This window comes from Mastacembelus armatus, chromosome 5 (assembly GCF_900324485.2).
Source record: "Mastacembelus armatus chromosome 5, fMasArm1.2, whole genome shotgun sequence".
Classification (NCBI taxonomy): Eukaryota; Metazoa; Chordata; class Actinopteri; order Synbranchiformes; family Mastacembelidae; genus Mastacembelus; species Mastacembelus armatus.
The window spans coordinates 15856042-15883172 of NC_046637.1; the positions used below are offsets into that span (position 1 = coordinate 15856042).

At 40.6% G+C, this 27131-nt stretch overlaps 1 protein-coding gene across 8 annotated transcripts; it reads right to left on the reverse strand.

Moving 5' to 3' along the window:
• Positions 1 to 628: 628 nt before the first annotated feature.
• Positions 629 to 25949, reverse strand: usp48 (ubiquitin specific peptidase 48). Of its 8 annotated transcripts, none has more exons than XM_026307790.1 (28): positions 25871 to 25949; positions 25204 to 25341; positions 24661 to 24781; positions 24327 to 24468; positions 23231 to 23358; positions 22820 to 22944; positions 21654 to 21762; positions 21333 to 21466; positions 20990 to 21075; positions 20420 to 20599; positions 20001 to 20138; positions 16471 to 16620; positions 15820 to 16020; positions 13192 to 13303; positions 11689 to 11831; positions 11037 to 11111; positions 10809 to 10933; positions 10463 to 10585; positions 6140 to 6201; positions 5713 to 5823; positions 5091 to 5221; positions 4613 to 4716; positions 4380 to 4487; positions 3404 to 3586; positions 3188 to 3313; positions 3014 to 3062; positions 1360 to 1386; positions 629 to 802 (listed from the first exon to the last, which is right to left on the reverse strand). In XM_026307790.1, exons 2-28 carry the CDS (start codon positions 25335 to 25337, stop codon positions 780 to 782), a joined length of 3150 nt encoding a protein of 1049 aa, XP_026163575.1. In that variant the 5' UTR covers positions 25338 to 25341; positions 25871 to 25949; the 3' UTR covers positions 629 to 779. The 8 variants fall into 8 exon arrangements, 7 of the variants coding, with proteins under 7 accessions (XP_026163575.1, XP_026163574.1, XP_026163578.1 ...); XM_026307789.1 differs by having other exon boundaries at positions 25787 to 25932; XM_026307793.2 differs by lacking the exon at positions 25871 to 25949 and adding an exon at positions 25612 to 25769.
• Between the last annotated feature and the right edge of the window lie 1182 nt (positions 25950 to 27131).

The following is a 27131-nucleotide window of genomic DNA, read 5'->3' on the forward strand; positions in this document are numbered from 1 at the left end:
ACATACACAGGACTGCAATAATCCTAATGCCAACAAACAGTGCACAACCAGTATCACATTCCACTCGGCAATTTGTTGAGTTTATTAACTGCAGGTATGTTAAAACAGATGCTTTGAAAATAACTGTATTATCCATAAGAAATAACAGTGAAAAAAACTGTTTCTGACTTCCACCTCATGAGGTTTGCACTGCTGATACTCCTGCAGGAATCAGCCTTTATACATACCGTGTAATCTCTAACTGCCACATGGACTATTATGGATACAGATTTGTTGTAGAGGTAATAAATGTTCCAACATTAAAGAGCAGTTATGTTTATAATAATTAGTTACTGGTGCATTCTTTTGACAAACCTGCATTGAGTACATAAGCTTCCACATTATCAAAAGACATTGTCTTGAAATTCTCATCTGCTATAATTTGAAAGTCAAAAACAAACCTCACATTTTTAAGTAACAGTAAAATTTAACTGAAGCCAAGCCTCAGAATACAACAGATCCTCTTAGCTTCTTCAGCCTGTTTCTATTAGTCTGGAAGAAGCACTACCACAGAGTCCTGCAGAATGACTACAAACTTTAAATATCAAAGGCCCGCTAAACTCTATGTAGAGAAAAACAGCGCTTTGCAACATAGTCACAGTTTTATTGAAGAAAGCCTACTCAAAACGTTTAAAAAACCAATGAAAGCACTTATATATGGACACTTGACAAATTCAGGCTTTTTTTAAACTTCCATCTGTCATCTGTCCAATTCAAGCACAGCTACAGCACAGCTCTCCTCAGTGCCCGAGAAGCCCAGTGCCTGCAGAGAGGGACACAATTGGACCAGATTAAAAGCACAACATATTTTGCATCAAAAACAAAAAATACATGATGGTAAAGTGAAAGAAGCTGGTTACCTTATACACCATAATAACAAAACTGTGGTTTAAATATTGAATTTATCTGATAAGTAACCAAGGAACAGCAGTCTTCTAGAACAGCACTGATCAGCTTTCAAAGCTTAACAGTACCTATCGTCACCACCACGCCTTAAAAAAAACATCAAATCTATATCTATACAAAAACTAATTAAAGTTGGACCTGGAAATTCTATGTTGAGCTGAGACATGTAACAACACTATTCTAAAGGTGGAGTAGCCATCAGTTTCCAGTATTCTCTGTCTCTGAGGAGCCTGGTTCCAAATCTCTGAATCAATGCAGACACCTCAGAGGTTTTTCAGTATTTCAAACTGAATGATGTGAACTGATAATCATTCTGATTACCAAGGTTGTATCCCTCTAGTTAATTAAGAGATGTGAACTTCCCACATGAAAAAAATTTTTTTTTGCCCACAACTCAAGACAAAGCATGCTCACCTTTAAATCCCTCTTCAGGCATTCTCACTGTAAGGAAAGGAAATGATGCAGGATGAGAACAGAATAATAATTTAGGTTTTTTTGTGACAACTACAGTGGTGTGAAAAAGTTTTGGCCTCCTTCCATGTTTGTCACAATTTGATGTTTAGTCAAAGATAACACAAGTAAATACATGCAGTTTTTAAATGAAGGTTTTTATTAAGGGAAAACAAAATCCAAAACTACATGGCCCTGTGTGAAAAAGTGCTTGCCCCTGTTAAAACATAACTGTGGTTTATCACACCTGAGTTCAATTCCTCTAGCCACACCCAGGCCTGATTACTGCCACACCTGCTCGCAATCAAGAAATCACTTAAATAGGACCTGCCTGACAAAGTGAAGTAGACCAAAAGATCCTCAAAAGCTAGACATCATGCCAAGATCCAAAGAAATTCAAAAACAAATGAGAAAGAAAGTAATTGAGATCTTTCAGTCTGGAAAAGGTTATAAAGCCATTTCTAAAGCTTTGGGACTGCAGCGAACCACAGTGAGAGCCATTATCTACAAAGGGCGAAAACATGGAACAGTGGAGCACCTTCCCAGGAGTGGCCGGCCAACCAAAATTACCCCAAGAGTGCAGCGACGATTCATCCAAGAGTTCACAAAAGACCCCACAAGAACATCCAAAGAACTGCAGGCCTCACTTGTCTCAGTTAAGGTCACTGCTCATGACTCCACCATAAGAAAGAGACTGGGCAAAAATGGTCTGCATGGCAGAGTTCCAAGATGAAAACCATTGCTGAGCAAAAAGAATATAAAGGCTCATCTCAGTTTTGTCAGAAAACATCTTGATTCCCAAGACTTTTGGGAAAATACTCTGTGGACTGACGAGACAAAAGCTGAACTTTTTGGAAGGTGTGTGTCCCATTACGTCTGGCGTAGAAGTAACACCGCATTTCAGAAAAAGAACATCATACCAACAGTAAAATATGGTGGTGGTAGTGTGATGGTCTGGGGCTGTTTTGCTGCTTCAGGACGTGGATGACCAGCTGTGATAAATGGAACCATAAATTCTGCTGTCTACCAAAAAATCCTGAATGAGAATGTCCGGCCAGCTGTTCGTGACCTCAAACTGAAGCAAACTTGGGTTCTGCAGGACAATGATCCAAAACACACCAGCCAGTCCTCCTCTGAGTGGCTGAAGAAAAACAAAATGAAAACTTTGGAGTGGTCTAGTCAAAGTCCTGACCTGAATCCGATTGAGATGCTGTGGCATGACCTTAAAAAGGCGATTCATGCTTGAAAAGCCTTGCATGTGGCTGAATTACAACAATTCAGCAAAGATGAGTGGGCCAAAATTCCTCCATAGCGCTGTAACAGACTCATTGCAAGTTATCGCAAATGCTTGATTGCAGATGTTGCTGCTAAGGGTAGCCCAACCAGTGATTAGGTTTAGGGGGCAAACACTTTTTCACACAGGGTCATGTAGTTTTTGTTTCCCTTAATAATAAAAACCTTCATTTAAAAACTGCATATGTTTACTTGACTAATATTTAAATTTGTTTGATCTGAAACAAAGTGTGACAAACATGGGGAAAAAAAAAAAGAAAATCTGGAAGGGGGCCAACACTTTTTCACACCACTGTATGTGGGAGCTGATTATAATGCCACTTACCCTGATATACATCATCCATTGCAGCATAGTCTGCTATTGGTTCATCAGCCTGTGAGGAAACAGTGGAATGAGTCTCTTAGGAAATGTCTGTAATCACTATCAAGAAGGTCCGATGGTAAGATGAAGGCTGCTATGTGAAGATGCAGCCACCAGGAAATCAAAAGGAGGATGTACCTTTAGACAGATGATGCTCTCTGGAATGACGCCCAGACTGCCTAGTGTGGCTGAGTCATCTGTCAGATTTTTTCCATTAATGGAGAGGTTCTGGTCAAATGGAGCCACAGAGAAGGCGTGCATAATCTGAAGGGTCACAGACACAACATATTTAGTTTTATGTGTGCAGACTACTTATAACATGCAGCATTCAATCCAGCTGTCTGGAGTTCTCACCTGTATTTTCAGCTCTTTAAGTGTCTGATTAGCTGAAACAATAAGAGCTTTCTCTCCTCTGAGTTTCCTGTGCCGGGTGCTTCTCCTGATCCCATCTACTTTGGTCACATTGGTCACAGAAGCAGCGCCTGCTGATGCTACACCGCTGTCACTCAGCTTCAGCCGCTTTGCACCATCTTCTGACTGAAGAAACACAGTGTGATTATTAGGTACTGTTCGCCTGCCAGTAGATAGTATCTGCATTCATAATCTTTGCTAAAACTGTCAAGTTTAAGATAAAATAGATAAAGACCAAACATCAAGATCTACTTCTGCTTTAATTAGTTCTACTCTTTTTACTATTAGTACTCTTATTGTTAAAACATTTCTAACAAGTGCTATACGAGTATTTTTTTTATAACCTTTATAACTTCTTTTGCTTATTCACTTATTAGAGCACCAACTGAGTGTAGAGTGTGTCCTCCCTGCAAGATGTGAAGAATAGATGAAAGGGCAGCCTGGTAGATTGAGGACAGGTTATGTCTGAGTCCTCCACCCCAGTTAAGGGAGGTTTTTTCTATTTGAACATGAATATTATCTCAAATGCCTCTCTATCCAAAATAGATGGAACTCCTAACGTCTTTCAGGGAGGACACACTCTACACCCAGTTTGTGGATCAGAGGTGTCACAAGAGTCGACCATTAGATCCTAAAGACCCTCACCTGTGCTCACTTCCATTGTTCACCTAATGAACCTATTCAGGCTACGGGCTGGGGTGAGGCCAACCTAAAACCTAAATCTGAGCTTCCTACCAGCTTCCCCTTAGAGTGAAGAAGCCATTTAGGACTAGGGGTAAAACGTTTCGACCTAAAAACTAAAAGTCCAGTTGCCTTGACTCAGCTTCTGGTTAACTGGGAACATTTAGTAATTGGACAGAATTTGCCCTCCTCTATGAGCTGGGCTCTGTAGTTTAGTGCCACCGCATGATGGACTGACCTGGCTGAAGTCTGGGTCTTTCTCTCCATCCATTTTTGGATGTTCTTCTCTTTCCTCCTCTGCCTCAGAGCTACTGACATTCATCTCTGGAGCCCCCTCCTTTACCATCTATGCAGAGGACAAGAAGAACCTCCATTTGCAAAGGAGAAGCTGTGGATCTAATTTTCAAATCAGGTAAAAAATATAGCTGTCACTGTTGGCTGGCCTCCTATGTCTTTTTTTTGTCACACCACCTTGTCTTCGATGACTTTGCGGATGTAGATGGTTGCTTGGGTATACTCTCTGAGGTCCCTCTGCTGCTGAAAAAGGAAACTCTCTCTGCACTCCCAACACAGATCTAAACATAAACACAGGCATGCATCAATACCAACACAATCAAGGACAGCAAGCGAAATCAGAAGACAGTCCATTCTATATGTAGGAGTGTTACAAAGCGGTATTTAAAGGTTTTAGCTTCAGAACACCCATAAAATTTTATAAGACCTAAAACTTCTCCTGCATAGTTAACTTCAATATCTTTGGACATTTTGTTAATGTACAACACAGTCCCTCTCAGAATCCTTTTTAATGGTTGTGCAAGATAACTACGACTGCTGCCCTTCACCAAGGAGTGAGATACAAAATTTTACAGCCACCATTTAAGCCCACATGCAGTGAGTGTGTAATGTCCAACAGCCCTGTGACCCCTGTGAGATTACTTTGCAGACTTACCAGGTTGAATGGTGTACTGGGTGGTGGGACCACTTGGTGTGCTTTGTTTGAAACAGTGAATGGAGATAGGCTGGTCCACAATGAAAAGTCTGCTGATCACATCCCATTCGCTGGGCCAGAGTAGAGCTATACTGTGCAGGGTAAACAGGACAACATGTGATTACAGTAATTACTAATTACACTTAGTAATTCTTCAAGACAGTGTTATTCACATGTTTGTTTTATGAATGCAAACTGCACAGTTTACTGAAAAGCTGCATGTATTTTTTCATTCACCATTTATAAATTCGTCACAATAAGGATTTAACAGTGTAGGGATGGCTAATATGGGTTTTAAGGGGCAGTGAAGTTCCATTTCTTGTGTTTTTTTCTGTCAGAAATATACTGGTGTTGTTCTGTGGGTTAAAAACATGTTGAACACATTAAAGGTTAGCTCTGAACTTTGACCTCTAGTAGAACTATGGATCATGTCTGATTTGTGAAGTTTTTAAAAGTGCCTTTGCAAATGTTTCATGAGTAGGGAAAAGCTTTTCACTTATTTGTTAAACGTCAACAATCCACACAATAAATTGTGTTTATGAAAAACTCCACCATAGGACACCTTTAAATAAGCAGAACTCACTGCTGTGCATCTCCATTAATCAGGGAGTCGTAGGTGAACATGAAGCCTCCGTGTGGACATAGCAGCAGAGTGTTGCCAACGCTAGACACTGGAGAGGTTTTTGTGGGCCTCCTGAAAAAAAATGGAGAAAAAAATATATAATTACAGTTTGTTGTTCTGACATGGGATTTTACCAGCAGTTACAATAACATCAATAGTGACTAATCAACTCAGATGAACTGGTAAACTTGAAACCAACTATATAAATTAAACTAAGATAAATTAGAATCAGTTTTAGGCACTTCTAATGACACACATAATATTCATGCCAAATCCTTCCTTTTATTGAAGGCTGATCTTGTTTTGTGTATACAGTTACATTTAATTTATCAATGTGACAACAAATAGTAATATAATTATGTGTATTTTACTGATGAAACAAACATACCTGATGAATTTTCTCCACTCATCCACAAAAAACAGAGGGACTATGTAAAGTACATCTGTGCCCTGGAGAGACAAACAAAATTTTATTGACTATATTCACAAACCACCATCATAATTTGTTATTCTGTCTCATGGTACATACATCAGTGATGGTCACTACAATATGTCTCATTTCCATTTTGCTGCAATGTAATAATTTTTTGCATAATTTTTTAAAAAGTCATCAGTCCATGGAGGGCTATATTCAAAATCACACTGAAAATCACAAAAATGTTAAATCACAGGCTAATCCAAGCTGTGTCAATTTCATCAAAGCAGCACATAATGTGACTCAGAAGTGTGCATGCCTGTATGCACTCTCAACAATGTCTGGGCTCTGATGAATTGGCAGACGGTGTCCTGGGAATCTCCTCGCAGACCTGGATCAGGGTATCAGTGAGCTCCTGGATTGTTTGTAGTGATACTTAGTGGCGCCAGATGCCCCCAGCATAGTGTGCTGTAGGTGCTTGATTGGTTTTAAGTCATGTACCAAGAGGAACCCATGGCCCACTGCACCAGTGTAAGACCAAACAATTACTACATGTGCTGAGGGTGAACCCGCTCTCAACTGTGAAGAGAACAGGGTGTCAGTGGTGGATCTGCTAGTTCTATGCCAGGCAATCTGCATTGAGCCACAGATTGGTCAGTATGTGGGTGGCATGAGGGACCACTGTTTCTGACAGTTTGGTCGGAATCATGCAAAGCAGCAGTCTGCTGGAGGTCATTTTGTAGGGCTCTCACACTGCTCCTCCTGTTCCTCTTGGTACAAAGGAGCAGATACTGGTCCAGTTTCTGGGTTGTTGCCTGGTCCTGTCCAACTCTTCTGGTGAAACAGCCAGTCTCCTAATATCTCATCCATGCTCTCGAGACTGTGCTGGGAAACACAGCAAGGCCTCTTGAGATTGCACATATAGATGTGCCATCTTGGAGTAACTGGACTACCTGTGCAACCTGATTGGGCTGCAGGTTCTGCTTCATGCTACCAGAAGTAACAAGGACTCTAGCAAAACACAAAGCCTAAAAAGAATGAGTGAGGAAGAATAAGGAGAGAGCATTTGTCTGTGGCCACCACATGCAAAATATATTTCGGGGTTGTCTTGCTTTTGGCTCTCCATTGGATCTGTTGTCACTTTCATTTGAAGAAGAAGAAGTAGAGTACTTTATTAATCCCCAAGGGGAAATTCAGTTGTTACAGCAGTTGTTCTAATTTAAAGTTATTAAATGTAATATTATTTAAATTTGATTAGTTATTTGTAATTAATAAAGTAATTAATAAATTAATAAAGTAATTAATTTGGATGGAGAAAAGTTATAAAGTAATTATTTATTTTGGGGGGGTTTGTGTGTGTGTGTATGTGTGCGTGAGTGCGTGCATGTATGTGTATGTGAAGTGTGTGTGCGTTATTGTTTATATTGTGGAATTATAGAGTTTTATGGCCGTGGACACAAAAGACTTGTGAATCTCTCAGTCTTGACTTTAGGAGGAATTAGTCTGTGGCTGAATGAACTTCCCATTCACCACAATTCCTCATGAAGTGGGTGGGCAGGATTGTCCAATATGAAGTTGATTTTGTCTAGCATCCTGTCCAATTCCAGTCCAACAATAGATTTTTCCTTCCTGATCAACTTGTTTAGTCTGTTGGCCTCACCAGGCCACCTCCCCAGCACACAACTGCAAAGAACAGTGCACTCGCTACTACAGACTGATAGAACATCTTCAGTAGCTTGTTGCACACACCAAAGGAACAGAGTCTCCTGAGGAAGAACAGTCTGCTCTGTCCTTTCTTGAAGAGTGCATCTGTATTGTTTGAGCAGTCCAGTTTGTTGTTAATATGGACTCCAAGGTATTTGTAGGACTCCACAATCTCTACTTCCTCCCCAAGGATGGAGACAGGGACTGGGGTCTTTCTGCTCCTCCTAAACCAGTTCTCTGGATTTCTTGATATTGACCTTTAGACAGTTGGTGTTACACCAATCAACAAAGCTTTTTATCAAGTGTCTGTATTCCTCATCGTTATCATTATTGATTTATTAGAAATGATTGAAGAGTCATCAGAAAACTTCTGGAGGTGACAGGTTCCTGAGTTGTAGCAGACGTCTGAGGTGTGGAATGTAAACAGGAATGGTGCCAGTACAGTTCCTTGGGGTGCACTGGTGCTGTAGATATGTAGCCATCTAAGCCAACAAACTGTGGCCGCCCAGTGAGGTAGTCTTTGATCCACTCCACCATGTCTGCGGGAACTTCCATAACCTGCATCTTTGCACTTAGCAGCTGAATAGTGTTGAAAGCACTTGAAAAGTCAAAGAACATGACTCTCATAGTGTTGCCCTGCCTCTCCAGATTGGAGTATGCTCTGTGCATTAAGAAGATGATGGCATCTTCCACTCCGATGTGTTCCTGATATGCAAACTGCAGGGGGTCCAGAAATTGCAGGGCCAGTCTCTCAAACACTTTCATGACATATGATGTTAGCGCTACTGGTCTGAAGTCACTAAGGGTACTGGGACGGCCACTTTTTGGTAATGGGACAATACAGGAGGTTTTCCATAACTTAGGCACCTTTTTAGCCTCAGAGAGAGGTTGAGAAGGTTGCTGAAAAAGCTCTGAAAGCTGTCCAGCACACACCGTAAATACACTGGGACTGATCTCATCTGCACCTTTTGCTTTGTTGGTCTTTAGTTTGGATAGTTCTTTCCTCACCTGTTCTGTGGCAAAGGCTGGGCCTGTGTATTGTGTTGATGAGGAGTCAGATGCTGAGGGCAGGGGAGGAGGTATTGGAGGTGAGGTATACTTCAATGTTGTATGGCTGCTGATAGAGGAGATGGCATCAGTGGGCAATGGGAAGGCAGCATTGGCAAAGATGTTGGGTGGAGGGATGTGAAGAGACCCCAAGGCATCAGCTAAGGTGGTGGAGGGAGGAGGGATGGTATGTGAGGACACTGGGTCAGAGTAAGAAGCAGAGGTGGTGTCAAATCTATTAAAGAACAGGTTAGGTTCACCAGCAAACTTTGAGTCTTCTTCCACAGCAGTGTGTGAATTCTTATAGCCAGTCATTATTTTCATCCCATTCCACACCTCTTTGATATTATTCTGTCTCAACTTGTGCTCTACTCTGTCTCTATAGAGCTGCTTTGCCTCCCTAAGCTTCCTCTGGAGGTCCTTCTGCACAGCCCGTAGTTCCTCCTTGTCTCTTGCCATGAACGCCCTCTTCTTCTTGTTGAGGAGTCCTTTAATGTCCTTATTTATCCATGGCTTATTATTGGGGAAACAACAAACTTTTTTGGATGGAACAATATTGTCCTCACAGAAGTGGATGTACTCTGTGATGCAGTGAGAGATGCCTTCGATGTCCTCACCATGAGCGTCCATGAAAAGGTCCCAGTTTGTAACCCTGAAGCACTCCTGCAGGGCCTCCTCAGCATCCTTTGACCAAACTTTCACATACCTCTTGGTAGCAGACTGCTGTCTTACTACAGGCTTGTATGTTGGTACTAAAAATATTAAGTTGTGGTCTGATCCACAAAGCAGGGGTAGGGCTGAAGAGCTGTATGCCTCCTTCACAATGGCATAAAGGAGATCAAGAATCTTATTTTCTCAAGTTGCACAGTCCACATACTGTTTGAAGTTGGTCAGAGTTCCGGAAATACTGACATGGTTAAAATCCCCATTAATTACAATAAGGGCACTGGGGTGTTTTGTCTGGAGACCAGTGATAACTGTGTGGATGATATCACATACACTCTGTGCTGCAGCTAATGGAGGAATGTAAACAGTCACAACAATGGCGTGTGAAAACTCACGGGGCAGGTAGTATGGCTTCAGTCCAACCACCAACAGCTCAATGTCTGGAGTGCAGATGCAGTTTCAGAAATTTGGCATGGTTGCTTCACACGATGGCAAAGCATGATTACTCCCCCTCCATACTACACTGTACTCACACTACACTTGAAACCACATGGGCAGGAGTGTGTGTTATAAGTTCCCTTTTGGGACTTCCTGCCGGGGACCTTTATACTGAAGGGACTTCCTGTTTTCCTCCCCGCCTCGGTCCCCAGCAGCTTTACATTTGTCTCTAATAATTTTCACCTGTGCCCAATTATCCGCTGTCTCAGCTGCTATAAGTTCTCCTTGTACCCCTTTGTTCTCTGCAGAAGCATTAACCTGTGTTAACCTGTGTTAACCCGTGTTGACAGAAAGCTGATCTTTTGTATTGACCATAACCTGTGTTAGAGACTATTTGGTTTCGTTTTACGCCACGTATGACACGTATTACTTTGTTTCTACCTGAGGCCACTTGGCGAGTGTTGGACGATTCTTCTCATGGAAGAGATTGAGCAGTTGGTTCTTCTGGTCCAGAGCCATCATCTTACTGACGGCCTCATTGTCCTTTTCCTCCTGCTCTAATGTCTGGACACACAAAAAGGAAACATTAAGTCTACAACGTTCCAGATGGTACCCTTTATTACAACAGACCTATTAACTATGGATGTCATGATTCATTACTGTATGTGCCTGATGTAACACTCATCAAATGGAGTTGTTTAATTCCTTATAAATGGCTATAGTGTCAAAAAGTTGAACGTGAGGAATCAAGAGCAACTGTGGATGGTTTGACATTCACTGCACTTACCAGGCACTGCTGACATAGCTCTTGGTTTTGGGTGAATTCTGGGGCTTTAGGGAAGTATGCCCTCAGCTTGGTCCAAACTTCAGAAGACACTAGCTTCCGTTCAGTCTCCAGAATACTCAGACCCCCTAGCAGGAGCAGGAGCAATCCAACAAAGATTTTAGTTGAACCTTAATTTCACAGTTAAAATATTTCGCAAGATCATGCTGGATTTTGGTGCTGGGAATGTACCATGACTGCAGACAATGTCTTCATTGAAAGTCTTCATCTCATCCTCGTTGCCCTCTGAGAGCTCCTGGCCAAACTCTACAATCAAACAATACTAAGAATGTTACCACTCACAATTTACAGGTGTCAGTGCTGATTTTTGCACAAGATGCTAACCTGCCTATGACATGTCCTCATAGCTAATCAAAGCAAATGACAAATTCCATTATGAGTTTCCATTTTTTCTGACACATTCCCAAGTCCAAATACACCAATCAGACATAACCTTATGACCACCAACAGGTAAAGTGAATAGCACTATCTCATTACAATGATGTCTGTGTGTGGGATATATTAGGGAGCAAGTGGACATTCAGTCTTCAAAGTTGACGTGTTGGAAAGAAGAAATAACGGTCAGGTATAAGGATCTGAACAACTATGAAAATGTTAAAACTGTGATGGCTGGGTGACTGGGTCATCTTGGTCTGCAGTGGTTATTACCGACCAAAGGTTGTCTAAAGACATAATGTTATGGGTGTGTATATCAGTGTGCAATGACTCTTGTACATAATGTGACATAAATTGTCCATTTTATGTTTTACAACATTAATAAACAACAATTACAAAAACAACCACACACAAGAGACGAAAGACAAATCACCTCTCCTTCTCATACCTTTGCTGCTGTTGGTGTGTGGTGCCTGTCCATTGGTCTGACCATTGCTGTGTTGGGTCTCGTGTTCATCCTCCTCCAGCTGTTCCAAAGCCAACTGTCTCCAGGAACGCAGAGATGCTTTGCCCACCCAGTAGCCCTCACCACTGAGAGACATACATGTACACATACTGTGTTAAGTGACTGATTACATTAAACTGCAATTCTATGTCACCCTTGAGGAATTGGACTTTCTCATATACAGTGCACTGAGAAAGTATTCAGACCTCATTTACTTTTTTGTTTTGTTATACTGCAGCCTGATACCACAATTGTTTCAATTCATTTTTTCTTCTGAAAAAAGAATTTTATGAAAGTCAGTTAATTTATTAAAAAGAAAAATCATTTACAGCCAGAGCTTTGACTTGAACCCTCTCAAACATCTCTGGAGAGACCTGAACATGGCTGTCCACTGACGGTCCCCATCTAATCTGACCAAACTTGAGAGGATTTACAAAGAAGAATGGAAAATTCTCCAATCCAAGTGTGCAAAGCTTGTTGTGTCATATAGACCCTTTGCAACAACACGTGAAAATTAGCTCAGGCGCCTTCCACTTCTCTTGATCGAGATGTCTCTACACCTTGACTGGAGTCCACCTGTGGTAAAGTCAATTGATTGGACATGATTTGAAAAGGCACACACCTCTCTATAGAAGGCCTCACAGCTAGCAATACATATCAGAGCAAAAACCAAGCCATGAGGTCAAGTGAACTGCCTGGAGAGCTCAGAGAAAGGATTGTTGATAGGCACAGAGCTGGGGAAGTGACAAAGTTTCAGAAGAACAATCATCAATCATTGCAGCCCTCCACCGATCTGGGCTTTATGGCTGAGTGGATTAGGGACAACTGTGAATGTCCTATAGTGGTCCAGCCAGAGCTTTGACTTGAACCCTCTCGAACATCTCTGGAGAGACCTGAACATCGCTGTCCACTGACGGTCCCCATCCAATCTGACCAAGCTAGAGAGGATTTACAAAGAAGTATGGGCAGAAAATTCTCCAATCCAAGTGTGCAAAGCTTGTTGTGTCATACCAAAAAAGACTCAAGGCTGTAACTGATGCCAAAGGTGCTTCAATTAATACTGAGTAAATGGTCTGATATAAATATAAATATAAATATAAATGTGATATTCCAGTTTTTAACAAATTAACAGACATTCCTAAAATTCTGTTTTCACTTGACTGTCATTATGTGGTACTGAGTAGATTAGTAAAAAATGAAAAAATGAACTGAAACAATTGTGGTATCAGGCTGAAACATAACAAAATTAAAAAATGTGAAGCAGGCCTGAATAGTTTCTGAATGCACTGTATATACATATTTTATCTACTACTTTTTCTGTATCACTGGTAACTGCAACAACAAAAAGAGAATGGAACCATTATAAAATATATTTTAATTTAAGCTGGACCCACAATCAATTAACTGCAGGAAGACCCCAGTCCCACTTATCCTAAATGTGGTTACCTGAGTGTACGTTTGACCAAGTTGGAGACTTCCTTGTAGTCTTCATTGAGCTGGTTCTTCAGCCGCAACACTCTGCATCGCTGGCCAACACACACGCTACACAGTGAGGTGTCTGAACAAACATGTAGAATAATTGGCATAAATTTTGTGGTTTTAGAAGAAGTTGGGTTTCTAATGCAACCACAAAGGGGCACAATCCAGTGTCTTCATGTGCCGGTCCCAAGTCCAGGTAAATGCAGAGGGTTGTGTCAGGAAGGGCATCCAACGTAAAATCTAAGCCAAATCAAACATGCGAATCACAAATATAACTTCCATACCGGATCAGTCGCAGCCCGGGTTAACAACGACTGCCACTGCTGCTGCTGACCTACAGGGTGCCAGTGGAAATTGGACTACTGTTGGTCGAAGAAGAAGGAAAGGAGGAAGGCTTGTTCATAGGCAAAGAGAGAAGAGGAAGGGCAGGAGCGTAGGACTTGAGTAGGGACTTTGAATGTAGGGACTTTGTCAGGGAAAACTAGAGAGTTGACTGATAATGATAGAGAGAAGAAAGGTGGATATCTTGTGTGTTCAGGAGACCAGGTGGAAAGGTAACAAGGCTTATAGATTAGGAGCAGGGTTCAAGCTATTTTATCATGGTGTGAATGGAAAGAGGAATGGAGTTGGAATTATCCTGAAGGAAGATTTTGCTAGGAATGTTCTGGAGGTGAAGAGAGTACCAGATGTGTGGCTTTCAGGGAGGAGCTGAAACAGGCTCTTGGAGGTCAGGAGGTTCTTCCAGATGACTGGACAACTACAGCTAAAGTGTTTAGGGAGACAGGTAGGAGGGTACTTGGTGTATCATCTGGAAAGAGGAAAGCAGATAAGGAGACTTGGTGGTGGAATGAGGAAGTTCAGGAGTGTGTTAAGAGGAAAAGATTAGCTACGAAGAAGTGGCGAGTGAGAGGATGCCTGAGGAATGGAGGAGAAGTGTGTACTGGTGCCCATCTTTAAGAACAAGGGAGACGTGCAGAGTTGTGGAAACTACAGAGGAATAAAGCTGATGAGTCACACAATGAAGTTATGGGAAAGGGTATTGGAGGCTAGGCTGAGATCAGAAGTGAGCATTTGTGAGCAGCAGTATAATTTCATGCCAAGAAAGAGTACCACAGATGCAATATTTGCTTTGAGAATGCTGATGGAGAAGTACAGAGAAGGCCAGAAAGAGTTGCATTGTGTCTTTGTAGATCTGGGAAAAGCGTATGACAGGGTGTCGAGAGAGGAGCTGTGGTTTTGTATGAGGAAGTCTATATGTTTGAGTCATGCAGGACATGTATAAGATGTGTAAGACAGTGGTGAGGTGTGCTGTAGGGGTGACAGAGGAGTTCAAGGTGGAGGTGGGACTGCACAAAGGATCGGCTTTGAGCCCCTTCTTGTTTGCTGTGGTGATGGACAGGCTGACAGATGAGGTTAGACAGGAATCTCCGTGGAACATGATGTTTGCAGATGACATTGTAGTAAGAGTAGAGAGCAGGTGGAGGAAAATCTAGAGAGGTGGAGGTTTGCTCCGGAAAGGAAAGGAATGAAGGTTAGCGGCAGTAAAACAGAGTACATGTGTAAATGAGAGGGACTCAAGTAGAACGGTGAGGTTACAGGAAGTAGAGGTGAAGAAGGTGGAGGATTTTAAGTACCTGGGGTCAACAGTCCAGAGCAACGGAGAGTGTGGAAAAGAAGTGAAGAGACGTGTACAAGCAGGTTGGAACAGGTGGAGGAAAGTGTCAGGTGTGATGTGTGACAAAAGAGTGTCAGCAAGAATGAAAGGAAAGGTGTACAAGACAGTGGTGAGACAAGCAATGTTGTATGGTTTAGAGACAGTGACACTGAGAAAAAGACAGGAGGCAGAGCTGGAGGTAGCAGAGCTGAAGATGTTGAGGTTCTCTTTAGGAGTGACGAGGATGGATAGGATCAGGAATGAGTACATCCGAGGGACAGCTCATGTTAGATGTTTTGGAGTAAAAGCCAGAGAAGCCAGATTGAGTTGGTTTGGACATGTTCAGAGGAAGGATAGTGAATACATTGGGAAAAGGATGCTGAGGTTAGAGCTGCCAGGAAGGAGGCCTAGAGGAAGACCAAAGAGGAGGTTCTTAGATATTGTGAAGGAGGACATGAGGATAGTTGGTGTGGGTGTGGAGGATACAGAGGATAGGGTTAAATGGAGGCAGATGATTCGCTGAGGCGACCCCTGAAGGGAGCAGCCGAAAGGAAAAGAAGAATTTGTTAGATTTCTAGAGATTTCTAGAGACTGGGATGCACATGGAGCACAAAACAAGTGCATTTCCTAAATGACAAACAGGAAAGCAATGCAACCACTGTCAGGTTTCAGAAGATCAAGAACTTTGACTTATTTTTTACAATGTTAAAAGGATTTGGAGGCCCTGTATAGCTTATGTACTACAGAAAAGAACTGCAAGTTTCACTGTCTTATATGAAATATTTCAAAACACACACAGTTACAACACATACTTACACTTCAAGCCTACTATATAAAGACAAATAATGAGTGAATATGATAACTTGTGTGTAACTGCTGAATTGGAAGCAATAAATCTCAGTTTTGCAGAAGCCCATGAAGAATCCATTTAATAAACTTACTGTTCAGCCTCGGCCCACCGCCATAGTGTTCATACAGGAGCTCAGCAGCTTGCAGGGAAACTCTTTTTGACTCTCCCACCTTGTCTGGGTGCAGTTTGCCATGAGAACACATGAACAGGGAGTTGTCAATTTCTTTTGTGGCAGTGGAATCATCCAGCCACCTCTTCAGCCAATCCAAAGGGATAAATTCATATGGCTCACCTGAAGAGAAAACACATATTAAGCACAACATGGAGCACCCTAAAAGTAGTAGTTAAATTAAGGCCAACCCTGTGTAATAACACACTATCTCTGTTATTTTCTAAAGTAACCCTTACATATCCAGGTAAAAATACAAGTTAGGAATGGATATAACTTCTAATACACATGCAACACGTTTTTTAATTTGAAACTAACTTTAATTCTAATACACGTTATCATTAGAGAATATTTGCTTTGCAAAGATCGCAAATTATCTGGTTTAGTACAGTGCTACTGTGCACTAGCAGTATTACTACAGGCAGGGAAGCTGTTGTATATGTTAAGCAATGGCCCCCATTACTCTGTCCCTTTACTACACTGTACTTTTAGCACAGAACTGAAAACCACAAGAAACATGGTATTCCTCCTTAGTGTCTGTAGAGTAAGGGTAATCAGGGAATAGTTACTGACCATCTTTTGCAGGTAAAAGCTCATAGAGTTCCTTAACTTCCTCATGCTTGGCTTTGCCCTTATCCACACTCTGTTTTCTCATATCGGCCATCTCACTGCACCACTCCTCGAATTTATGATTGTCTTGGTCCACCAACCTCCGAAGAAAAGCTGGGAGTCAGGACAGGTATAAGTACATGAGAGTAGAATAGTAAGGTGAGTCAGTCATATGTCAGTGACAGTCTGTACAAGCACAAACACAGGCAAACAATGACTAATTTAGTGACAGCAGTGACAAACTATCAGTAGTAGCTCCTTCACACACACAGACTGTTGCTGAAGGTGCTGCTCAGAGCACTCGGTGTCCTGTAGGGGGTAGGAGGTCTTGTTCATGATGGCTAACAGTTTGATCCTCATCCTCTTATCCCCAACCGTCTGCATCCAGTCAAGAGAGCAGCCCATAACAGGAGCAAGCCTTTTATATCAGTTTGTCTAGCCTCTTTCTATCTGCTGCTGTGACACCACTGACCCATCAGAACACTGCAAAAAATGTTGGAGAAATGCATTGTGCACATCAAAGGATGTTAGTGTCCTTAGCATGTATAGTCGACTGTCTTTAACTGAATGTGACTCAGTGTTGTTGTCCTGAATGTCCTGCTGTTTGCACTTCGCTGCACTCTGGCACTATAGATAGTGCAGGGCTCGAAACTGCGACCATTTTAGTCGCACGTGCGACCAAAATTAAGTCAGTGCGACCTCAAAATATATTTGGTAGCATATGTGCCGTTGCAAATAATTGTCATCGTGCGACCAGTTTTTCTGGCTGCAGAACGGTAGAGAAAGCTCTTCTGTGTGGAGGTCATGTACACCTCTAAGGAAAGAAAGGTTGCATCATTGTTTTTACCGGTGTCACTGAGTACGTCCTGTGATTGCGTGAAATCTCTGAAGAAGAGTGCTGAAATGAAGAGGACGTGGGAAGATTTTTTTGCCGTCTGCCAAATAATACCGAGACAACTTCAGCAGCTGTGCTGAGTAGTGATGTCGAAGCTGATGTGATTACGGGCATTTATAATATTTTCAATGAAGGAAATATGTTAAATATACCACTGTGCAAAAGTTTTAGGCACTAAAAATACATAGGGGATGCTTTTAATATAAATTACAAAAATTGTATTTTCATTCATAAATTTACTTCAGACCAAATGCATTGAATGAAACCAAACCTGAATCTAATCAGTATTTGCAGCACTCCTCCTTAAACCAGCAGCAGTTCTCTCTGGTTTGAACTGTACAGAGTTTCTCCAGGTACTTTGCAGCACCTTGAAGAAGCTGCTGCAGTTTTTCTGTAGATTCAGACTGTCCCATTGTCTTCTGTCTCTCCATTTGATCCCAGACTGACTCCACACTGCCCATGGCTGGGCTCTGTCGTGGTCAAAACATCTGCTGCAGGACTTCTTCATGAACTGTGATGGGTACTTTATGGACTTCATATCCTGCACAGTGGGATGTACTATGAATCTGGGATCAATCAGATACCCGATGGTCTTGTGTGATAAGAATCTAAAAGATCTAAAGTGCCTAAGACGTCTGCAGCAACAAGGCTGAGATAATCATCTTTGGGTCACAGAAACAAAGAGAAAGTTTCAGCAGTCACCTTGAGTCTCTTTTTCTAAAATCCAAAAATCCGGTTAGAAATCTAGGGGTAATTATGGACTCAGACTTGAATTTTAACAGCCACATTAAATCAATAACGTCATCAGCATTTTACCATCTCAAAAACATTGCCAGAATCAAAGGGAATATGTCTAAACCAGACTTGGAGAGACTCATCCATGCATTTATCTCTAGCAGGTTAGATTACTATAACGGCCTGCTCACAGGGCTCTCAAAACGAGCTGTAAGGCTGCTGTAGTACATTCAGAACGCTGCTACTCAGGTCCTGACTAGAACCATGAAGTACAACCACATTACTCCTGTTCTCATATCTCTGCACTGACTTCCTGTTGCTCAGAGAATAGACTTTAAAACAGCACTGCTTGTGTATAAGTCTCTTCATGGCTCAGCACCACAGTACATCTCTGACATGTTGATGCCATATGAACCTTCTCAAACACTGAGAACATCAGGGACAGGCCTTCTGCTCGTGCCCAGTGTCAGGACTAAACATGGAGAAGCAGCGTTTCAGTTTTAGTTTCAGCTAAAGTGTGGAATAGTCTTCCTGATGATTTTAGACAAGCCTCATATCTGTCCAAGCTAAAAACCTTTCTTTTTAGCGCAACATATGACAACTGAAAGTGTTTTATCTAGAGTGTTTTATCTGCACTCATTCTCCTTTAATTTTATTTCAAGTTAATTTTCTACCATTTGCTAGTTCTTATTTAGATTTTTGCATATGTACTTTTAACTTTAACTTATTGCTGTAAAGCACTTTGAATTACTCTGTGTATGAATTGTGCTATGTAAAACTTGCCTTGCACAGTACTGTATATTTTAGTTATTGTGCTTTCTTAAATTTAGTTTGGTGCTGCTAAATTTTTGATGGTGCTACCATGTAAAAAAGTTAATTTCTAGCCCTGTAGTGTAATCTTGTGTTTCTTTTGTATAGTAGTACTTTTATCTGGCACATTATGTATAGTGTAGTCTTATGTTTCTTTTGTATAGTAGTAGTTTTGTCTGGCACTTCATGTAGTGTGTGGTTCTTTTGTACAGGACTAGTTTTGTACAGTAGTAGTCTTGTCATCTCATGTTGTTACATGTAGTACCTTGGGTTCTGGGAAACGCTGTTTTGTTCCACTGTATACTGAACCAATGTTTACAGCTGGAATGACAAATAAAAAACCTCTTGACCTTGACCTCTTACATCTCTGCACAGTCTCTATGCTCACTCCCTGGATGCTCACTGGTTTTGCCTGGGCAGGTTTATTTTTGTGAAACTCCACCACCAACTCTTTGGCCTTACTCTTATTGAGCACAGTCCTGGATCACAGATCTGCATTCAGCCTTATTCTGTCAGTGACAGACCCCACAAGTCATCAGAACAGGTGATAGTGTTCTGAGTATGTTGGGTGGTGAACAGGAACTGACCAAGGAGATTCCCTTGTGAAACCCCTGTACTACACCAACACAATGTCTGAATCTGCACTGAATCAAGTTATTACAATTTCCCTAAAAATTTAACTTTTAATAAAAAGGTAATATAGACTATAGTTGGCTATATTAGCTGTTATGAGTTATGTCAGTCTCTTGAACTGTGTAGTTGTGGCTAGTTGCTCTGGCTATGATATTGTGAGTTTAACAGTTGCAATTGCCAGCAAGACCTACTAAGTGATGTGCACTCTCACGTTTTCACTGCAGTCTGTTAAAGTCAGATTCTACTTTATTCAGTCTGTTCCTACAATTTGGGACCATCTTTTTTTAAAACTGTAGGTTGTATTTTTTTTTTTTTTACAAATCTTAATCTTATTCTTTTATGCAAACAAAGAGGAACTGTTTAAGTCAAAGAACAACACACAACAACACACACACAAGTGTCAGATGTCAATTCTACTCACCTGGCACTTCAACGTTGGTCCTAGAAGAATCTGAGCTCTCCACTTCCTGGACCTTGTACACCAGCATGTAGGCATTTCTGGAGCAGTGGTAACCTTTACTGCACTTTGGTTTCCGTGTCTGAGACTTCACTGTCTCAGCTAGGGACCAAGAAGGAAAAACAACAAGTTTGATAAAGTGTACACATTTACAGACATGACTCTCACATCATAGCTATAACTTTATTTCTAACTTTTTTCTCCAAAGCACCATCGTTCTTGGTAACTGCACACAAATTTTTTACTGCAGCTGGACATTTCAGCAAGCTCTTGAGCTCATAATATTACATATTTTTTATTAATAAAGAATGTTATTCTATAACACAAGCAATGCTGAATAGACTGAATAGACATATGTATGATGTGCGTTTAGTATTACTCACCAATGTCCTCCTCAATGCCAAGTTGCAACTTTTTGCCTTCCATCTTCTCAATTTCCTCATCATTAAATTTATACCAGTCACCAGTACGAGCATCTTTAACGTGTGCAATGTAGTGGCCTGAATAGGCACTAATGCCCCGATGGATCAGCACCGCACTCAGTTCATAAACACATTTCTGGTCTGGAGAAATAGTCAGTCCAAACATGTAACCAAAAAAAATTGACAGGCAGTGAAGTTGTGACAGTAACCCCCCACCCTAATGAAGGTCCAGTGTTTTGACACTGTTCAATTAAATTTTATTTGTATAGCGCCAAATCACAATACAAATCATCTCAAGGCACTTTACAAAAATAAAAACACCCAACAAATCCCTTATGAGCAAGGACTTGGCGACAGTGGAGAGGAAAAACTCCCTTTAACAGAAGAAAAAACCTCCAGTAGAACCGAACACTGTTGACCATGTATCTTTTTTTTTTTTTTTTTAATGAAAAGAGGATTGTATTAGTGTGTTTATTTTGTATTTTTGGCCCATGCCAATATGCACTGACTGGGAAAGAGAAAGTGTAATACCTTGTTTTCCTTCCAGGAAAGGTCCCATGTCCAGCTGCTCTGGAAAGCTGATAAATGTGTTGAGCTTCTTCTTGTGGCCCGTTTGTCTGGATAAGACAACACAGTTCAGTGAAGCCTCTGTTTTTATACCAGCCGAAAATAGTATCAGTAGTTTATTCAATTCCTAAACTAAAATTAGCAATGCTTTCATTGTTTAACGAAATGCTTATGCAATGCTTTACTGTTCAAAGCATATTGAACAGTAAGTCACTGAGGTAATACTATTTTATATTTTGTCTTGCTTATATCATATATTATTAATGCTATGCCTTTTTACACAATGCAGTACAAAATGATGACTGACCTATCAAAGACAAAGCGCATGAGTTGTAGGTTGAGAGTTGGTGGGAGGCTGTGAAGCTTGATCCTTCGGGTGGCATTCTGTTTACTCTGACAAGTTTCACAAAAGTAGCGGTTCTCCCCATCCAGTTTCTCCTCCTGAAAGGTGGAGGCAGTGACAGGTCATCATTATAAAAGGAACATACACATCACGACATTTTCAGATGCAATCATTAAACTTCTGAATCAGAATACACAACATTTCACAGTACACACATACAAAATATGATTTTTTGTAGTAGATGTGAAGAAATGAGCCCACTACTGTGGTAGTGAATAAGCTTACCTTCAGGAATTCTGTGACACACTCTGTGAGGTTCTTGTGGCCCTGAATGTTTAGCTCCAGCTCGTAGAATCGGGATGGCAACGCAGATGAGCGTCCACACTGGTTACAGCTAGACAACAGAGAAATCAAGACAAAAAATTCCACTCTAGAAAAATACTTTTTGTATTATCTACAATTGAGCATCAAGTAATAGATGTTGAGTCCTCAATTTTTTGTCTTAATAGTTAAAGTCTTACAAAAATCAATTCAGTAAAAAAAAAAAAAAAAAAAAAACCTACATTCATTCATTAAACCAAGCCTTAAAATACCTGGTATCTAGCTTAGTCAAACCGAGTTTCCATCGCCCTTAAGAATGTTAAATAACTGGCACCACATTTGAATAAAATGTTGCACAACCAGACATGACTTTTTAAAAATGTCAAGAAAGAATAATACTACTTCTCTCTGAGCAACAAGAAAACTTAACCTCTGCAGAAGTCTACACATTACTACATTTCACCTTTTGCATTCTCTGAGAGTCTAAAATTAACTTGTAACACAGCTAAAATTAAGTATTCTTTAATTCAATTCAATTTATTTGTATAGCGCCAAATCACAATACAACCATCTCAAGGCACTTTACAAAAAGAAAACAAAAACAGAAATCCAACAAATCCCTTATGAGCAAGCACTAGACAACAGTGGAGAGGAAAAACTCCCTTTAACGGAAGAAACCTGCAGCAGAACAGGGCTCATTTCGGGCGGCCATCTACCTCAACTGGTTGGGGTAAGTGGATTATCCACCACTCATACTTTTTTATGTAAAAAGCAGAAAAGCTAACCAATAGAAGTGTGACACTTGTACTGGTTGACACAAATATTATACCGCACTCACAACATAAAAACAAGTTTAGCTTATATTTTTGTGAGGCTCCCAAAGTAACAGACCAAGGCCTGATATATACATTAGCAAAAAAGTCTTACAATAAGTCATGGATAGAATACAGAGAAGACAATATTGACATAAAGCCATATACAGAGGGTGATGGCAGGATGTTTCCAAACACCCTTTCAGACTTTATGATAGCACACAGTTAACAAAAATGCAATCTTTAACATTCTATTTTCCAATATTTCATCACATGACACTTAAACTTGTGTCAGGTTTGAGTGCTGAATGGTCTTACACAGTAACGTAGGAGAACTGCCCACAGAATTGTTGTTGGATGACATTTTGTAGGTTGGGGTCCTTTTGCTTGGACAGCGTGTCTTCCAGTAGGGACAAGAAAAGCTTTGAAAACTCCTGGGCATCCTGAAATGGAAAGGCTTCAATTTAATGGTCTGTAAAGACACCAACTCTATGCACTTCAACCACTAATAAACCATATTATGTTTATTAGTTCCACTGTGCAATTCTGTGACAGTTGATCAACAGAAAGGTTATCAACAAAAATGATGTTAATTTGTTTTTCCTGAGGAAAAATTAGGGAAATGGATCCCAGTAAAATAAATATCCATAATGATCTTCCAAACTGTGACAACAGCCATGTATTTTTAAATAAAGGCTTTGATACTTTAAGTTTCATATATGGATTTACCTGCTGTTGTCCAGTGTCCAGGCCCAGTGCTTTCACCAGGCCTGAAGGATCTATGTACTTTCTGTTGCTGTTCTGCAGAAGGGCAAACAGATACTGCAGATGCTCACAGATGCATTGAGGCTCATAATCTAAAAACAAAAAAACAAACAAAAAACATAGCTATGTGAGAGAATGAAATGCTTTTATTTTATAAAAACGCAAAAATCTACACATCAACCAAATATGAGTTGGCAGTGTCATTATGGCCTCAGTCAGGCTTGAACACCATTCAACCTGTAAGTTGGACTTCACCTGTGTAAGATCATAATTAAAATTCTAATTGAAAATGTCATGTCTGAATTCCCCTGTGAAAACAAATGAATTCAAGATAAGTATGATGTAAAAATGATGTTTAATTCACTGTTAATCTGCCTGACCATAATTATTGTTTAGGAAATTGACAGAAACCTACAAAGTTCCACAGAAAGCTAGTTTTATTTGACCAACACACACTTAAAACATTTCAACATTACATCTGTATGTAAAATACATCTGTACAGTCCAAAATGTGACCAATAAACTGATAAGGCAGTGCTTATGCATGGACCTAAACAGATGTTTACCTAATGAAGCCATAATGTTAAAACTTCAAATTTGCATGTTGACCAAATAAAACTATTGTTTTATGTAGAACTATGAGTATGCAGGCATTTCGATCAGTTTGGGTAACAGAACATATGACCAGAAATTGCTTGGAGGTTAGTGTGTTCTGAGTACCTGCTTTAATTTCTATAAAAATTTATGATACTGTATTATCCTGAATTGGTAATTTGGGTCAAGGATTTGTTAAATTACGTTCTTTGCTTGTATAGACATTTGATGCCTTTAACAGTGTTTGCCTTGAATAATTATGTAGGCATTTTATATTAAAACACAGTGAATGAAATTCTGCATGTTGCTGGTGGTGATAGCAAAACCACAGGGTAGTAATACTGCAAGTTGGTGGTACATGCACTATTTGGTATATGCATATACAAGTGAAAATACAAAATCTAGTTAAAAACCAGTGAATGAACAAACATAAAAAGGGTCCCCAGTATTTTGTTTTCAGTTGTACCAGATTCAATGTTATGTTCCTGTGCTCGGGAATTGTGGCACTGATAGAGGCTCCTACGCAGCTCTAGGTTGTGGAACCATACTTGTAGAAATGTGTTGACGTAACATGTTGCACCCAGGTTGGTCAGGCCAACAAATGTGTTCTGGAAGTGGACAGAGACAGAAGGATAGAAAAGTATGATCAATTGTCTCATTAGATATTCTTCCAACTCTGACCTTATGATAGGTGTCCAGGACTTCAGCTGTCTATAGTATCTACAACAGATTTGTTATCTGAGGGAAAAACGAAAGGTGAGTAAACAACTTGCAGTATGTGCTGCCACTGAAAGCAATACCTTGTCTCGACGCTCTGAATTTGGATCATCTATATTGTGGAAAGCATTTTCATCAATCTCCCCTAGCCACGCCTGTTCACCAATACCCACAAGACAGTTGGGATTTCCTTTGCAGTTCCTCCTGCAAAAGCAAGTCATGCCATTAACCTTAATGTTCTACTGTAACTTTAGAAGTAACATTTAACTGCCCTCTTCTCTTAAGCAAAAGCAAACGTAACTAATATCAAAAATACGTCTATAAATCATCGATGTTCTGCTCGTAAAATGTAATGGGATGGCTATCATCGAATATCTTGAAGCAACTTTTGTAGCATGTCGTGTTTAAGAATGGAGTGGTTGTTCATGACCTTTCATACAAAGTCTACAGAGCAGCTCTGCAACCCATGAAGACTCCACAAACAAGGAAGAGAATCAGATTTCTGATGCATTTCAGAAACGTCTGTGGATCTCACCATTAAATACTAATTTTGACAAATTTGACTTCTGATATTTATATTTTTTTCTTGAACACGCTAGCACAACAAAAGCATGTTAATGTTGTACCTGCAGGCTCCTCTCTTGCAGGCCGGGAGATTGATACGATACGCTAGCTCGATATGCTCCTGTTTGATTTCTTCTGGTTTCACTGTTTCCACCCAACGCCAAGCCGCTTTCTCCAGCTGTATTCGAGGCGCCATAATCCTACGATGTAGGGTCAACCACACAGTCAGAAACAGAAGTCGACAGATCAAGAATGCTGTGGCGCAACGTTAGCCAAACAGTTTGCAGGAATGATAACATAGCCGAATAACAGCTTGGCTCTTACGAAGCAACCCCCGTTAGCTATGTAGTGCTAGCCAGCTAATATTAGCTTAGTAGTTTACTCACTAACCTAAAGTTACTGAACTTAAAACCTCACACCACATCACAGCAACAAATAGAGCAACGAAATGCGATAAATCAGTAACAAACAATATTTGCTGGATATCGTCAGAAGTAGGAATACTCGTCGTGCTAAAATTAGCTAGCTAGCTAAAATGTAGCTAGTTGCCCGGTAGTGTTAGCAGTCATTTCCCCCTGCACTTTCCATTTAACGCTACCTGACGCTAACGTAACGACTTTATTGTGTTAAGGTCAAATATCGAACCTTTCATACGTGCAGCTACTTCACCAAAATATTTATGTATTTTCACATTTTATTTAGGGTTTGTTTTAGATTTAGCGCCCTTACGTCAGTTTATAAATAAATTATTTCTCCGCTCAAAATCAATACGACGTCAACAAGTGACGTAAGCGACGTTTATTTGTTCTGACCGGACTTCCGTGATATATGCCGGCACTGCCTTTAGAGGTCTCTTTTCTCTACCGACAAACATACGTAGTGGTAGACTACTAGTGTTTCTGTGGCCTCGGGATTATAATATTTAATGATGTCAAATGTGTTTCTCAATAGATAAATTTTGTATTTACTTTCATTATGACAAATGTTTGACGATTGAGTGTGGGCGACTTAAAGGAAAAATCCTCATAAACGAGAAATTGAGCTGTCCAACCTTCTGTGGTGCTGATACAATGTGTAGGCCTACTACTGTTTGTCCCTAATTGTAATTTTAAATGTATTTTTTGTGTGTTTGGTTGTTTATAATCCTGGAGAAACACAACATCTTTGTCAGAATCAGAATTACCTTTATTCCCCAAGTTTGCACACACAAGGAATTTGACTCTGGTTTACTAAGCTCTCTGAGTAAAACAATATTTACCTAAAAGTTAAACTTTACATTAAAAATTAAAAAGAAAGCAAAAAAACTGCAATAAGAAATAATATGTACAAGATTTCCTAAATGAATACTTTTTATATACAATATATACAATCTGTAAACTAGTGCAAATAGGAGTGCAACGATTTAAGTACACATGAGCCAGGTAACAGATATCAAATATCCATACAGTATTATTGCACAGTGGGCATTTCTGCTACTCTATGACATTAAGAGTGCATGACAGCAACAGCCTGAGGGCAGAAATTCTCTCTGTGGCAGGTGGTATTGGCATACAATGCTCTGTAGTGCCTACAAGAGGAGAGGAGTCCGAACAGTTTGTGTCCAGGGTGTGAGGGGTTTGCAGAGATGCTCCTTCTCCGTTTCCTCATCATGGACTCCTGGACCAATACAGGTCCGGTTGAAGGGAAGATCAGTCTGATGATCCTCTCTGCAGACTGGATTGTCCATTGTAGTCTGTCCCTCTCTAGTTTGGTGGCTGATCCAAACCAGACAGTAAATTAAGTGCAGATGACAGACTGTATGATGGCGGTGTAGAAGGTGACCAGCAGCTCCTGTGGCAGGTTAAACTTCTTGTGCTCCTGTAGGAAGTACAGTCTCCACTTGGCCTTCTTCCAGATGTGGTCTATGGTCTGAAGGTTTCCTCAGGAGACACTGAGGATGGTAAGAGGGGAGGGGGTCAGAAGCTTCTTCTGAAATCCACCCTCGAGAGGG